Source organism: Macrobrachium nipponense, chromosome 2, assembly GCF_015104395.2.
Source record: "Macrobrachium nipponense isolate FS-2020 chromosome 2, ASM1510439v2, whole genome shotgun sequence".
In the NCBI taxonomy this organism is placed as follows: domain Eukaryota; kingdom Metazoa; phylum Arthropoda; class Malacostraca; order Decapoda; family Palaemonidae; genus Macrobrachium; species Macrobrachium nipponense.
This window is the reverse complement of record NC_087201.1, coordinates 160,825,509-160,840,859: the sequence shown is the minus strand read 5'-3', so window position 1 is coordinate 160,840,859 and position 15,351 is coordinate 160,825,509. Positions and strand designations below refer to the sequence as shown.

At 39.9% G+C, this 15,351-nt stretch overlaps 1 protein-coding gene across 1 annotated transcript in view; it reads left to right on the top strand.

The window, feature by feature from the left end:
- LOC135221351 (uncharacterized) overlaps positions 1-15,351 on the top strand; it is a 219,911-nt gene that overhangs the window by 34,883 nt on the left and 169,677 nt on the right. The window contains 4 exon segments of the mRNA XM_064259153.1: positions 1,440-1,616; positions 4,472-4,586; positions 5,758-6,071; positions 8,621-9,419. Of these exon segments, the coding sequence (XP_064115223.1) occupies positions 1,440-1,616; positions 4,472-4,586; positions 5,758-6,071; positions 8,621-9,419 (1,405 nt within the window).

Sequence of the window (15,351 nt, the reverse complement as noted above, 5' to 3'; positions counted from 1 at the left end):
TTGGTCAGTCTGTGTTCTGGTGGAACAAATTGTCTTTTCTGACAAAGCATACAAACTTCTATCCTTACAATAGAAGTATCTTCAATGACAGCTCGTTGTGGTTGGTGAAACTTGTTAACAAGGTAGCCTAGGTGTGAACAGTGAGTTAGCAGCAGCCCCTGCTACTCACATGAATGAACCCTTATTTTCCTCTGTATATTATTTCATTCATTGTATGGTCAGGAAATTTCCATTGCTGTATTGTTGCCAAGGAACTAGATTTTGGTTGATAAGTCTTTTTATGATAACTTTTTCATGTGTGATTTTTATGGTTCTGTATGTCAGGGGCATATCTTTTTCAGGTTGTAGACTTTATGCAAGTTTTGCATGAATAAAATGTTATGGTTTCTATTTTCAGTTGTTAGTGTTGTGTAAATGTTCATGTGAGATATTCAACCTTTGTCTTTTACATTTATAAAAACTTCATTATTACCCCAATTTAATGTAAGCTTTTTGTCATATTTTTGTTCCTACTACTTAGTTAATATTTATGTTCTTCCATCTTTGTTTTTGCCAAGATAGGGAAATATTGTTATTTTTAGAATTTGTTTCATGTTTTGTTTTATTTTGTAGTATGACTGTGCTTTTAGTGGTCTTTTCTGTATGTGTGTTGTCAGCAGGGATTTTATTTCCTGACCCCAATTGCAGCTAAGGAAATCTTGATTTCCTTTGTGGCTTCTCTCTTCTCCCATTTATGTGGATTGTGTGTCAGAGTTAGTTATCACCTGTTATTACTTGTTTGTGGCCCTGCAATGTCTGCATGATTCTGATTCTTGCAGAGTTCTGGGAGTCGCTGGAATCTCTCTTGTCTGCCTTAGGGTGACCCCAGTGTTCTCTATGGTATTTTTTGGCTTCAGACATGTAGTTCTAACTGCCTGGGTCGTTGTTTTGATAACGGACCCTTCTGTAGCAGCTGCTGCTGGCTCTGCTGTTGTATGTTCCAATTATCTCTTTGAGTTGGGTGGAAAGCCACTTCAGTATAATCTCCTTGCATACTCCAAGGGCATTACATCCTAGGTTAATTATTTTAAAGCAAACCATGCCAGTCAATGGGTTAGGGCTTCAGTCAAGATAAAAATCCTTTTCTGTTGACATACACTCCACAAGATCTGTTTGGATCTGTTGTCAAGTTACTCTACTGCAAATGCATCTGCATTTTCAAGTGTTTAAATGCTAGACCTAATCCTTGGTCTAGCTTGATCCCTTTCTAAATGTCAATTATTGGGGTGAAGATATAGCATAAAGTCTCGTTCTTTTCAGGTAAAACCAAGCTATTTGTTATTGACTACAGTATCTGGAATGGTTTTATAGCCTGAAAATTGGTCGCCATAAATTTATGTAACTTGTTACATTTCATCTTCTCTCATAATGAAGGATCCTTTTTTTATTTTTTTTAACAGATTGCCAAGAATGAAGAAATATCTGTGAATAATGAAAGAGTTGAAAGTCGGAAAAATGATATAGACATAACTGATGATATATCAAAGGAGAAAGCTGGCAGCATCTTTACTACTGCTCGAAAGCTTAGTACTGAGCTTCAGACCCAAAATGATTTTTTTGAAAATATGGATTTTGAGGTAAGATGTCCCTTTGTTTAGTTTTGTTATCTTGGACTCTCCTTTTGATTTTCTGTATACTACCATAACACTTGCTTATCTTACCAGATGCATGGTTGACGTATATAATGCATATGTTGATTCTGATTTAGAAATATACTCTAAAAATGATAGTATTACTGTTAGTGAAATTATCTTAGAATAAAATTCTGTATTAATCTTCTTCTTCTTCTTCTTCTTCTCTTCTTCTTCTTCTTCTTCTTCTTCTTCTTCTTCTTCTTCTTCTTCTTCTTCTTCTTCTTCTTCCAAGCTTTAACCCATTTTTATATGGGGTCGCTGTTATGAATGAGTCATCTCCATTGATTTCTTTCCTGTGCATCGTTCTCGTTAATACCCCTCCATAATATATCTTCCCCTACACAATCATGCCATCGCTTTCTTGGTCTTCCCTTCTTCCTTCTACCCCGCACTGCTATTTCCATCGTATGTCTTCCAACATGATGTTCCTCTCTTCGTAACGGGTCTTCATACCATCGAAGCCTTCCCTCCTGTATTTTCTTTGATATTTCAACTACCTTTGTCAATCTTCTTATATACTCATTTCTAATCATATCTTCCCTTGTTACTCCCGACATCCATCCCAACATTCTCCTCTGTTTTCCTCATACTTGCTGTTTCTGTTCCATATAACATAGCTGGTCTGACCACCATCCTATGAAACTTTCCCTTTAGTTTCAGAGGAACCTTCTTGTTACAGGGGATTCCTGATGTAGACCTCCAGTTATTCCATCCTGCCTGAATTGAATGTCTCACCTCTTGATCCATGCTTCCACTATCCTCTAACATGGACCCCAAGTACTTGAACTTCTGCACTCTCTTTATTTCTTCCCCACCCAATCTTATGCTATTTCCATCATCCTCAGTAGTACTGGGACATATATTGGTTTTTGATCTGCTTATTCTCAGTCCTCTGTCCTCAAGTGCTGCTCTCCACCTCTCAAATCTCCTCTCCAACTCCTCCCTCCCCTCTGAACACAGCACAATGTCATCTGCATATAATATGCACCATGGCACTGCTTCTCTAACATCCTTGGTCATTAGTACATCCATCACGATGTTGAAGATAGATGGGCTAAGTGCCGACCCCTGGTGTAATCCAACTCCTAGCTCAAATTCCATCTGTCTCTCCAACACTGCTTCTCACTCTTGTATACACATTCCTGTACATCTGAATAATTCTGACATACTTTTCCGACACCATCTTCTCCTTCAAACATCTCCATATTTCTTGCCTTGGCACTGTCACAGGCCATTTCAAGGTCTATGAATACCAGATGCAGGTCTCGTTGTTTTTCTCTGAATGTCTCCATCAGCTTCCTTATGCAAAATATTCCATCTGTTGTGCTGCTTCCCTCCATAAATCCTAACTGTTCCTTCCCTATTCTCACTTCTGTATTAATAACTATATATATTAAATGTGGAAATAAAACTTGTAGACAAAAAATAGGTATCCTTATTGGGACTAATTAGCCCTAACATTGCTTATTAATTCAATTTTGTGACAAAATTCGTACGTACATAATAATCGCTTAGAAGGCAGACTTAGATATAAAAATACAAAAACAGTGTTGATGAACTGAACCAACGAAGTAAAAAAAAAATATGAGGCCCTCGGTCTCTTTATGCTGTTGACATGTTTCTGTTTCTCAAAGGAAATTTGCAGATTTAGAATAACCTTTCCTTCTACCTTGACTTGTCGTCATCTTCTGTGTTATTTCCTAGTTTCTTTTCCTAATACATAAAAATACATAAACAGCAGAGTTTACAGATAAAACTTTTTTACTAGGTGATAAGTTATTACCTTATCAAAAGTTATGTAACTGGAAATTAAATCAATTTAAATATTGATTGATTCCAGTGAACTCTCTCTTCTGTATGCCATGTCATTCTTAATTTTTGGTCTATTCCTTCACATAATCTATATAATTTTCATTAACTGTATGACACGTAGTCTTCTTTTAATAATTTAGAATTTTGGTTTTTTTCTTATAGTATCTTACCCCACTGTCAAAGTTTGTCACAATTGTAAAGTACAAGAGTCCTTTAATGGAAAGGATTGACCCCCTCACCACCCCCTTAGGTCAAATGCAGTTTTGGCAACATGTGAGGGAAGTGGTATTACTTTGTCTTAGTTAATATTTTCATATGCTATTTCTAGCAATAAATTGATTACAATACTTCCTTCAATTATAATTACATACTTTTCTCAAATAAATTCTTCTTTTAAAGAATCACAAGGAAGTCTCTATTTGCTGATTCACTAAATGAGGAAAGCTTGTTTGGCATTGATGCTTGACCAAGTACACTCGACGGACTATAGTAATATCATTGAGTAATAGAGATATCTTATTAAATGGTCCTGGTTATGGTTTTTAACCTGGGTAGATTTTGGATATTATAATTACTCACTTGGAGGAGCATTATTTCATTCGTTTTGTTGAGAGAGAGCTCCATGAATGTGAGTAGGCAGTCATGTGTGTTACAAAAATCTCTTTCATGTTACGTGGCTTTTATGATGTTGTTTGAAGTTATTAGAAATAGCTCCTTGAAGACGGCAAGAGAAGAGATTACTCAGTTTAGTGTTGGTGTTATTTGCTTAAGTGTCTGAGCAACCTTCCCAGATGCCAATAGTCCCTGGATCTCACAAGTGTAATTTTAATTCTACCGGTTTCCAGCTTGGCGCTAGTAGATCCTAATGTTAAGACCGAAGGTTTGTTAGTTATGAAAAATACAAATTAGTTACAAATCTGGTATATTTAAAGAAAAAGTTGTAGATTGTTCTTAAGCAGTTAATCTGGGAATTTTCATTTATTTAGACAGAAGTTGATTATATTGATGCATCGCCACCCTCTCCTCCCCTGGTGACTCTCAACACTCAAGCTGTTAACATGAGTTCATTGTCTACTACAGCAAAGAGATTTCCCCGTGATGGTAATTATGATACAGCACTGTTATATATTTGTATTTTATTTGCTTTGAATTTTTACCCTAATGTTTGACTCAGTTTTGCAGAAAGTAAGTACATACAGATCTCATACATTAACAATGAAAAACTTCTTTTTCAAGATTTTCTTAAAATCTTAAGTCTTTTAAGTATACCTAACCAAATTCTTAGTCTAGTGATTCATAATTAAGATATGTAGTGACAAAATTGGATACGAGTTAAAAGTACTGTAGGCAAATATGAAGAGGAAAGCTGCAGCTCTTAATAGCATGATCAGAGATTTTAAGAGTGACTACCAGGTTAATGTGGCTGACTGAAAGGATCAAGGTACATGAATTTTTGGTTTATAATTCTTTCTGTTTAAATGCACTGACATCAAAGGACCCTAGGTAGCCCCTGAATAGTAGTTACTGTGCTAAAAACTGTACATTTAAACATGTAAGAACACCAGTTAAAATGTGCCTTGTGTTTGTGTTGGAGAAAGTCTGTTTTAAAATCAAGAGTATTTTATTACAAAAATGAAAACTAACAATATTGATGTCATATTGCTTTTGACTGTTATGCCTTTGAATTAATAAGAGTCCGTTTTTCAATTTATTTGTGATAAATTTTATTGCTTTTAATAAAAAAAGACTGATCGCAACTGATAATGAGTAAAGTGTTTAAACTTAAGACCTTGATATGAAAAAGCTTAGAAAAGGAAGAAATGGTTAGTATTATGCCTGTCCTGAAAATATTCCTATGGTTTATCCATAAATATCTGTCATTCAGCTTATCACACATCCTGTAGTAGTAAACAACAACTTTATAAACATAAACATGACTGCTGATTTAACTCAGCTTTTATACTTTTGTGGTTGTGTGATTAATAGTTCAGTTAGATTAGACATTGCATATTGTACTTGATATTGAAAATAGTATTGAGAATTATTGAAATTGCCTTTAAACTACCCTAAAGTCACCAATGCTTTTACTGTGCTTGCTACAATAACCATCATGCTGTAAGTCTGCTTGTGAATGAAATTTACCAAGAGATGCATTGTGCATTGTTATCCAATGCGTATTATGATTTGGTATATGATCAGTTTTGGCCAGTAAGTTTTAAGATAAAAATATTAATACACCACAAGCTTTCTTATTAAAGAATTTACATTTCAGAGACACCCATGACTTCTCCACCAACTTCACCAGGGCCGCTACGAATGGAGCCTAAGCACCAGGGCAGATCTGGCCTAGAGGAAGATAATGAGCAGATATCATCCCAGATTAAAACAGTTGCTCCCTATGTAGTTAAGCCAGACACCAAAATTAAGGTCACACAGAAGTTACCAATAGAATCAAATCCAAACCTCAATAGAACTGCCCAGAAGAAAAATGTGGTAGCATCTTTAAATAATAAATCTTTGCTTATGCTGGGACATGATGATGCTGTGATGACTGTTGATCAGATTTTAAAACATCCTGTTTTACGGGTAAGTTTGAGCCTCTATGGGAAATAAGGTTGACTTGAAGTATCTTTTAAAGGTAAGGAATTTTTTTTTTTACCAGTGTTTGGTTACTTTGTATGAAAATTTTATTTTGCAAGGTAATGCTGAACATTTGGTTAGCAGGTCTTTTGTTGTATATCATCTAGAAGAATTTTACTATCTTTTTAGTTTCAGAAGATACTACAGTAAACCTCCAGATATGAGGACTCACTGAATTGTGGAAATCTCTATTGAACATATATACACATTATTCGTGGAAAATTTGCCTATTCATGGTATTTTTCACTAAAAAATACACACTAATTACTGTAAAGTCCCCTCTCAATTAATGTGAGGGTTACGTTTCTGGAGAGCTCGCGTTAATTAAAAATGCGTTATTTAAACATTTTTCCCATATGAAATAACAGGAATAAGGGGGTTTATGTTCCTGGACTTGGGGAACTGTTATTTTTTGCTAAGTACAACTGAATTGGATAACAGCAACATATATTCTCACAGAACTGAGTTAAATTTGGCAAAATAAACTCTTATTCGCCATCAGCTGATTTCCAAACCAAAACGTTGACCGCTATGTTATTTTACAATACAATACATAATATGAGAATACATACAATATTATTGGATATAGTGAAGTATGTAATGTATGACTTTATAAAAGATTGAAAAGATGCATATCTGTTATGTGTGTAATTATACTTAGCCATCAGCAGCCTGACATCGCTCAATTATGTTGATGTGGGAATGAAGCCTATTCTCGTTTCGTGTCAATTTAAAAAAAAATGTTGCTTTATTAATAAATAAACAAAATCTTTTGCTTTATTAATAAATAAACAAAGTTTATAGCTTAATTAATAAATACATACAGTGCTGTGTCTTTGTTCTTGTCGACGGCCGTTGTCTGCTGCTGATGCGCAGGTGATTTGAAAACAACACATGGGTGCCAATTTGCATTAAATTGAAATTTTTGTGATTTTTAAATATTTAAGAATATTTTCTAGCTCGCGTTAAATCGAAAACTTGTTACTTAAACACTCGTTAATTGAGAGGTGACCCTATTTACATATCATTTTCTGACTAAATGCACTTTTTGTGATAAAACTCTTAAAATACTCTGGTATAAGCACTTTTAAAGTTTTTTTTTTTCTTGACCTATCAGAATTGGACATTCCAAGTGAATTTAGAGGAGGTCTTAAGTATTTGCAGATTATAGTTCTATGCGGGAGTGTGGGGTGTGCTACGCATTCCCCGTGCATTCGGTGGCACCACTGTGCCACATAACTGTTATTAAGTAATGTAACCAGACCATTTTCACTTTTATGGGCCAGTCACATGAAATGTTTTAAGGTTATGTATACAACACAGTTAAACTGTGATGTACAGAGTACCAACCTGACTCAAAATGAAAATGCAGCTACTATAGCACAAAAACCATATGACTAGGAGACTGGTCTAAATTTTATTTGTTTTAAGAAAGGTTGATACCTGAAAAGGTGTGGTTATTTGTTTTAAGAAAGGATGATACCTGAAAAGGTGTGGTTAGATGTGAAAAGGAAAAATAATCAATATAAGTGAATACTGTTTAAGATCACCAAGAAAAATACTGGTGAGTATTGTGAAATCTTTTATTGATGGATTTAAAGGGTGCACCCCCTGCAAATCTTGGGGGTCAACTGTACACACATAAATGCACATATCTCTGGCAGTGATAGCACAAAAGGTTACTTTTTTATCACAAGCTCTTGTCATATTGTACCCACATCATAGGTCTCGAAAATCCCACGACAAAAACCATCTTTTACCTTCTGCACTGAAGAGCAATCATCAATGCATGCACCCTCTAAATTATATAAAAATGGAGTAATTAGTGAATATTTTTCTATGAAAAATTCCACAAATAGGCAAATTTTCTGCGAGTAATGTGGATAAATGTTCCACAGAAAAATCCGTGAGTAGGAGGGGGTCCGTGGCATTAATTTATGTAGGTACATATGCTCCTAAATGGCTGTGGAAAGATTTAGTGTTGGTTTAGAATGGATTGAATGACAAGTTAAGAGTATAAATATCTCACTTTCGTATATGAGACTTACCCAGTAATTATATAGCTATACTAGTTTCCAATGTTTGGTTGGAAACTATAGCTATATAATTACTGGGTAAGTAAAAACAAAACCTTATTGTTTATAAAAATATCATTTTTATATATGAGGACTTACCCAGTAAAATACAAACCTTATTTTATTATAAAAATAAATTTTTTTATAATTTTCATGTCTTTTCATTTCAGTGCAGTCAACGTATCCTATCCACTGACTGCAGTTGAATTGGTGTACTGTTTATTTTACTAGGTGCAGTGTATTACATGAAGAGTTTATATTAAATTAATGCAAATGCTTTTATTGTCCTGACAAAGTCATTCCAGTTGATTGTATTGGGTGCTGCCATTCATTTAGAAATTCAAGATACATTTTCTGTAGTTAGGGTGAAGTAGAGCATGTTTTTATTTTACTTTTAACAGTTTGTGATATGTTTTCCAGGTTAGTGAGGTGGAAGATACTGACTTCGTTCTCCTTGAAGGTCTGAGAGCATCAGTATTTGCCCTGATGGCAGAAATGTTCACAAGCATTCCCATGGAAACTTTGAAGCAGATACCAAATTACGATGTTATCAAACATTTGAAAATTGCAAATGCTTATTCCAAAATAAAGAAAATTATGGACAAAGGAAGAGAAGAAGTTATTTCGAAGTCTGGACACAGTTCAACTAGTAGTGCTGTGGATAAAAGTCATGATCAGCTCCCAGGTATAAAAAAAGAAAAAACCCAAAGCTTGAGTCCAAATAATGAACGTTATGTTCGAGCTCGTTATAGTGCACACATAGACACAGTTGATGAATCTCAAGATGTTTTGAGTAAACCAGTTTTTCAGTCGAAGGATGGATGTAGTTTTACTAGTAAGCCAATTAAAAGTGCTTCGCCTAAAAAGTCTTCATTTTCATTTAAGCAGATGAGCTGTGGAAGTGATAGTTTTCTAGGTGGAGTGAATCCCTCTCAAAGTACAAATATATCTAAGAAGGGTATTTTAAGTACTAATCCTAAGCAGGGAACGAGTAATAGTAAAGACCCTTCAATATCTGTTGGGGACAGCTTTTTTGATGTGTCATTCTCTCAGACTGTGCCACCTGCCAAGCGTCTTTCACAGTCACCGATGCCATCTCCAATTCCTTTGAAGCTTTCTCAGGGAATGAAGACTGCTTCTTCAAGTACACCTGTTTCAAAGACTGGAAGACTGTCACCTGTATTCCCTTCATCATTTGCAAAGACCACAACCAAAAATGGTAGGGATTTTAACTTCCTAATTATTAGTGTATTCATGCACTAGTTTTGCACATATTAACTAGTATTATTTTTTATATGAGTTATTTGTATTTATTGCTTGAATAATTTTTTAAATTGAGAAGCCTTTACTATGCATGTACAGTCCTACAAATTGTACACTTGTCTCTCTTTCTGTGAGTCTGCCATTGAGTCACTTGTTGATTTTTCCCAGGAATGCAGTTTTCAAGGTTTCAGGTGTGCATTTATTCGTTTCTCTTTTCATTAATTTTATTTTTTTGGGTGTGATGGTTTTGATTAGTGTCTATGTCTGGCAATAGTTCATTTTCATTGGTGGTTGTGAAATTTCATACTGTAGTTAATTAAGGTTCTGTTATTGGATGTGTAGCTTTTAGTTAGTGATTTTTTCACAATTATAAATCGTGTAATGATACCCTAAATGCTTGTCAGTTCACATTTCTAGACACTAAAAGGATATATATAGGCCATCTGTGCAACAGTGCTTCAAAGTGCCCATACTGGCAGCAGTTTCATCCCAAAGATGTATGCCACTTGAAATAAGGTAACCAGATTTCTGAGACAAAACCCGGGGACTTTTTCGGTGCAGAGGCGTAAAAACCTCCAAAACATGCCATGTTGTTGTCAGTGAAAAACTAAAATGGGGACACTGCCCTTACCATTCATAAACAGCATTCAAAAGTTTCACTCACCCTATTTATCGTAAATTACAAAGGAATTGAATAAAAATTCAATTGATTAAATCAAGGATGCTATAATTTAATGACTCCTCTCCAGTGATTGAACAGTATTAAAATTGTCTACGGGCAAAACACCGCTGGATGGCAGAGAGTGGAGGAGCTGGCTGGTTGCTAGCGGGAAGGCAAGAGGGGAGTCGGTCAGGGACGTACATGATGATACTGACAATGGTTTGGCGGGAAATTTGGTTATATGTTCTTGGAAGGTAATCTTGCAAATTATGCTGTGGAAAGCTGTTTATCATTTCCTTAGTTATATACACTGTACACTGTACAGTGCGAGTAGTATGGTGTGCAACTAAGTATAGTTTGGTCAACCATTTGGTTTTTTTTTCTGTATTCCAATTTTGGATCTTGAAGTCACAGTGAGAACCAGGGACATTTCTGGGGACAGGTCACTGAAAATGGGGACTGTCCCTGGAAACCAGGGATGTCTGTTCACCCTAACTTGAAATAGACCTGTTGTTTTTGCTCCCAAGAACTTTTCCAGTTTATTTTCATGTAACTATTTGCCAGTTATCCTGCAATTTCAACTTTTTGTGCTGTTCCTTTTATTGACAAATTTTCATAATTATTAAGCCTTTCAGCCAATCAGTTTGATGATTGATAGCTTATTCAGGCCTTACAATTAATTTTTGTACATGAACTTTCCTGGCAGATATATACTTAGCTTACGTCTCTGACGTCACGACAGAATTCAAAACTCGCGGCAAATGCGACAGGTAGGTCAGGTGATCTACCCCACCCGCCGCTGGGTGGCAGGTGTATGAACCAATCCCCCTTTCCAGTCATAATTTTTCTGTCGCCGGTGTCGACTACATCTGTTGTCGATACCTCTCGATTTTGAATTATTACTCGTTTTCGCCCTGGATTGTTTCAACGGACTTTTTGGTGAAAGTACCTGCTCCTTGGCTTGGCATTTGCGATTTGTGGACTGGTTTTGGATTATTCTTTTGATTATTCTTGGAATTTCATTATGTCTGATTTGGAAATTAAGAAATCAACTATGTTCAGAGTTTGTTCTGTTACAGATTGTAAGGTGAGGCTACCGAAAGCTGCGGAAGACCCTCACACAGTATGCATGAGGTGTAGGGGGAATGACTGCTCATTTATTAACCCTTGTAATGAATGTGGTAATTTGAATGAAGAAGAATGGAAGGCGCTTTCTTCTTATGTAAGAAAGCTTGAGAAGGACAAGGTTAGGAAAGCTTCATCTAGGAGTTCTAGTAGGTCTCGCGCTAGCGAGTTTGAAGTTGATAACCCTGTTGTAGACGTAGCGCCTTTTCCAGTTTCAGCCCCTGCTTCCTGCACCGAACCCGAAGATGCGCCTTCGGAGGTGGACACTATGAGAGCCACTATTCGCAGCATGGAGCTGAAAATTAAAGTGCTAGAAGGTAAGAGTGATAGCAATTTGTGCAGTGATCCCAGTGCAGTGGAGGGTGCGTCTGATCGGCTCCCTAATGCTTCTAGGCCTAGACCTCTTCCAGACTCCCAGACCCAGTGGAGGAGGAAAGTCGAAAAGCCGCAGGAAGGTTAGGGAGAACCCCCACCGGTCAGGCGTCCCCTCGGTAGCGCCTGATGTTCGATCCCAGGCTACCTTGGATCGCGCCAAGAGAGAAGTCTTACGGCAATGCTTCTCGTCTTCGCCTTCTCCTTCGCCCAAACGTGGTTGGAGCTCCTCGGAAGCTTCTCGGCCGTCGAAGAGAGCCTGGCAGGCTTCTTCCGCTCTCCCCTCCAGCCCTGAAGTTTTTTCGGAAAATCCTGGATTGGATGTCAAGAAACCGAGGTTTTCTTTGGAGTTTCGCTCTCCTAGTAAGGATCGAGCTGCGTCTCCCGTGAAGGACTTTGTTAAGTCTCCTACACGTGTGTTGGCTAGTCTGCAGGCGCAGATTACGGCTCTGGCTGACTCCTTGATTGTGAATGCTGGTCGTAGGAAGGACGTCTCGCTCCCGGTAAAGAAGTCCAGGCGCTCTTCTCCAGGCTTACGCTATTCGTCAGTAACCGCCCTCTCTCCAGGAGTGGATCGTAGTACGAGGCGCTCTCCTGCGGACATCGTTTCTCCGTCGGACAAGGGGCATGCTTCCCGTAGACGAGCCTCTCCTGACAGGCGCTCGTCTCGAGACAGGATCTCTCCCGCTGGCAGACGCCAGGAGCCTGGTAGGCGTTTTTCTCATGGTAGCCGCTCTCCTTCAGGCTTTCGCTCTCCTGTGACCAGACGCCCTTTGGTAGACAGGCGCTCTTCTCCTGTCAGCCGCCCTTCGCTTAGCAGGCACCAAGAGCCTGGTAGGCGCTCTTCTCCTTCAAGGCGCTCTTCTCCTTCAAGGCGCTCTTCTCCCGATTTTCGCTCTCCTCGAGTTAGGCGCCGGGAATCTGTCAGACGCTTCTCGCCTGGTAGGCGCTCGTCGCCAGAGATTTCGCTCTCCTCGCAGCAGGCGCCAAGAGCCTGATAATCGCTTCCCGCATGACAGGCGCTCTTTCGCCAGGCAGCCGCTCTCCTTTAGACAGGCGCCAGGAGCCTGATAGACGCTTTTCGCCTAATAGGCGCTCTTCGCCTAATAGGCGCTCTTCGCCTAATAGGCGCTCTTCGCCTGATAGGCGCTCTTTCGCCAGATTTTTGCCCTTGCGTTCGTTAGGCGCCAAGAGCCTAGAATGCGCCCTCATCCTGACAAGAAGGAGTTTTCAGGCAGAAGCTCAACGGAAGTTATAACTTCCCCGGTTAGATGTCAGAGTTCTTCCAGACATTCTTCCAAGGATGGACTCTCGGCTGAGGACAAGACAGCCTTTCATCGTAAGGATCGTGAAGGATCTTCGGCGGAAGAAGAACAGGATCCCTCGGAAGAAGAAAATTCCTAAAGATTCTTCCGTTTCTTCATACAAGCGGTTGACGGACCTGTTGCTTCAGGAATTTGGAGACGCCCTTTCCCCTGTCGCCCCGCCCTCGCCTCTTTCGTTATTTTCGACTTCGAAAACTTCGAAGGTTTCATCCTGTGTCAGGATGAAGCCTGCAATCTCTATGAAGAAGGCGCTTAGAGGTTTTGGTGAGTGGCTTCTTTCGAAGGAAGAGAAAGGGAAGACGGTGTTCTCTTTCCCTCCTTCTAAGCTTACTGGGAAACTAGGATTCTGGTATGAATCGGGAGAACCCTTGGGCCTCGTTCTTCCATCCTCGGCAGACTCGGACTTCTCTTCACTGGTGGATTCCTCTCGACGCTCTGCCCTCATGTCTGCTAAGACGACATGGGGGATGAATGAGCTTGACCACCTGTTGAAGGGAATGTTCCGAGTCCTGGAGGTGTTTAACTTCCTAGACTGGTCTTTGGGCGTTTTGGCCAAGAAGACGCAGACCCCGGATTCCATTTCTCCTGAGGATCTTATCAGTGTTCTCACGTGTATGGACAAGGCAGTGAGGATGGATCGAGTGAAATAGCTTCACTTTTCGGAGCGGGAGTGATCAAGAAGAGATCTGGGTACTGTTCGTTCCTAACGAAATCAGTATCGCATGCTCAGAGAGCCTCTCTCCTGTATTCTCAGCTCTCTCCTCAACTCTCCCTAAGAAGATCGTTCAGGATGTTTCTTGTGCCCTTTCAGCTAAGGCTACACAGGACATGCTAGCCCAGTCTACCAGGAAGCCTCACTCTTCTTTCCAAGCTAAAACCAAGAGAGAGACTCCAGTTAGGCAGGAGCCCTTTCGAGGAGTCCCTCCTGCCAGAGCTTCTTCCTCTAGAGGATCTAGACCCACTAAACGAGGGAAGACCTTCTCTAGATCCATCAGAGGGAAGAAGTAGGATTCAAGTCCTCCAGACATCAGTGGGTGCCAGACTTCTGAAGTTTGCCGACGTCTGGGCCCAGAAAGGGGCGGACAACTGGTCACTCTCGATTGTCCGCAAAGGCTACCTCATTCCCTTCTTATCAAGACCTCCGTTGACGACGACTCCGAGGGAGTTGGTAGCCAAGTACAAGGACCCCATCATGAATCAAGCCCTCTCTCTAGCAGTAGATCTTATGCTGGAGAAGGAGCGATAGAACTAGTGAAAGATCCTCATTCTGCGGGTTTTTACAACAGACTGTTCCTAGTTCCCAAGAGCTCAGGAGGATGGAGACCGGTTCTGGATGTAAGCGCCCTGAATGTCTTCGTAGAAAAAAGGAAGTTCGCCATGGAGACAACTTCTTCAGTGTTGGCGGCTCTTCGTCCAGGGGACTGGATGGTGTCCCTAGATCTTCAGGACGCTTACTTCCATGTGCCTATCCATCCTTCTTCACGGAAGTTTCTAAGATTCATGATGGGAGGGAAGATCTTCCAATTCAGGGCCTTGTGCTTCGGCCTTTCGACAGCCCCTCAAGTTTTCACGGGTTTAATGAAGAATGTAGCGCAGTGGCTACATTTGGAGGGAGTGAGGCTGTCTCTCTATCTAGACGATTGGCTGATCAGAGCAAGCTCACAAGAAAGATGTCTGGAGGACCTACAAAAGACACTGACTTTAGCAAGTTCGTTGGGGCTTCTGGTGAACTTCCAGAAGTCACAATTAATCCCCAGTCAAGAGCTGATATATCTGGGGATTCGGATGGTTTCTCCGGATTTTCGGGCATATCCGTCACCAGAGAGGATTGCTCGTTGCCAAGAGAAACTAACGACCTTCCTAGAGAAAGATGCATGCACAGCGAGGGAGTGGATGAGTCTGTTGGGGACACTTTCCTCGCTGGAGCAATTCGTTTCTCTAGGAAGGTTGCATCTCAGACCTCTCCAATTCTTCCTTTACCGGAACTGGAGGTGTCTCTCTCTAGACCTGGAATTCTCCTTCAAGATATCAAAAGGAATCAAGAAGGACCTTCTGTGGTGGACAGATCCTCTCCGATTTGCAGAAGGTCTGTCTCTCTACATGCCAAACCCGAACCAAGTATTGTTTTCCGACGCGTCGGAGACGGGTTGGGGTGCGACCCTAGGGTCAAGAGAAGTGTCAGGCACCTGGGAGGGGGAACAGGTGTCCTGGCACATCAACAACAAAGAGTTGATGGCAGTGTGGTTGGCGTTAAAAGCCTTCGAGCCCCACGTCCGAAATGCGATAGTTCAGGTCAACTCGGACAACACCACAGCCTTGGCTTACATAAGAAAGCAGGGGGGGACACACTCTTTCTCCCTGTACGAAACAGCGAAGGACTTGCTGTTGTGGTCTCAGGCAAGGAA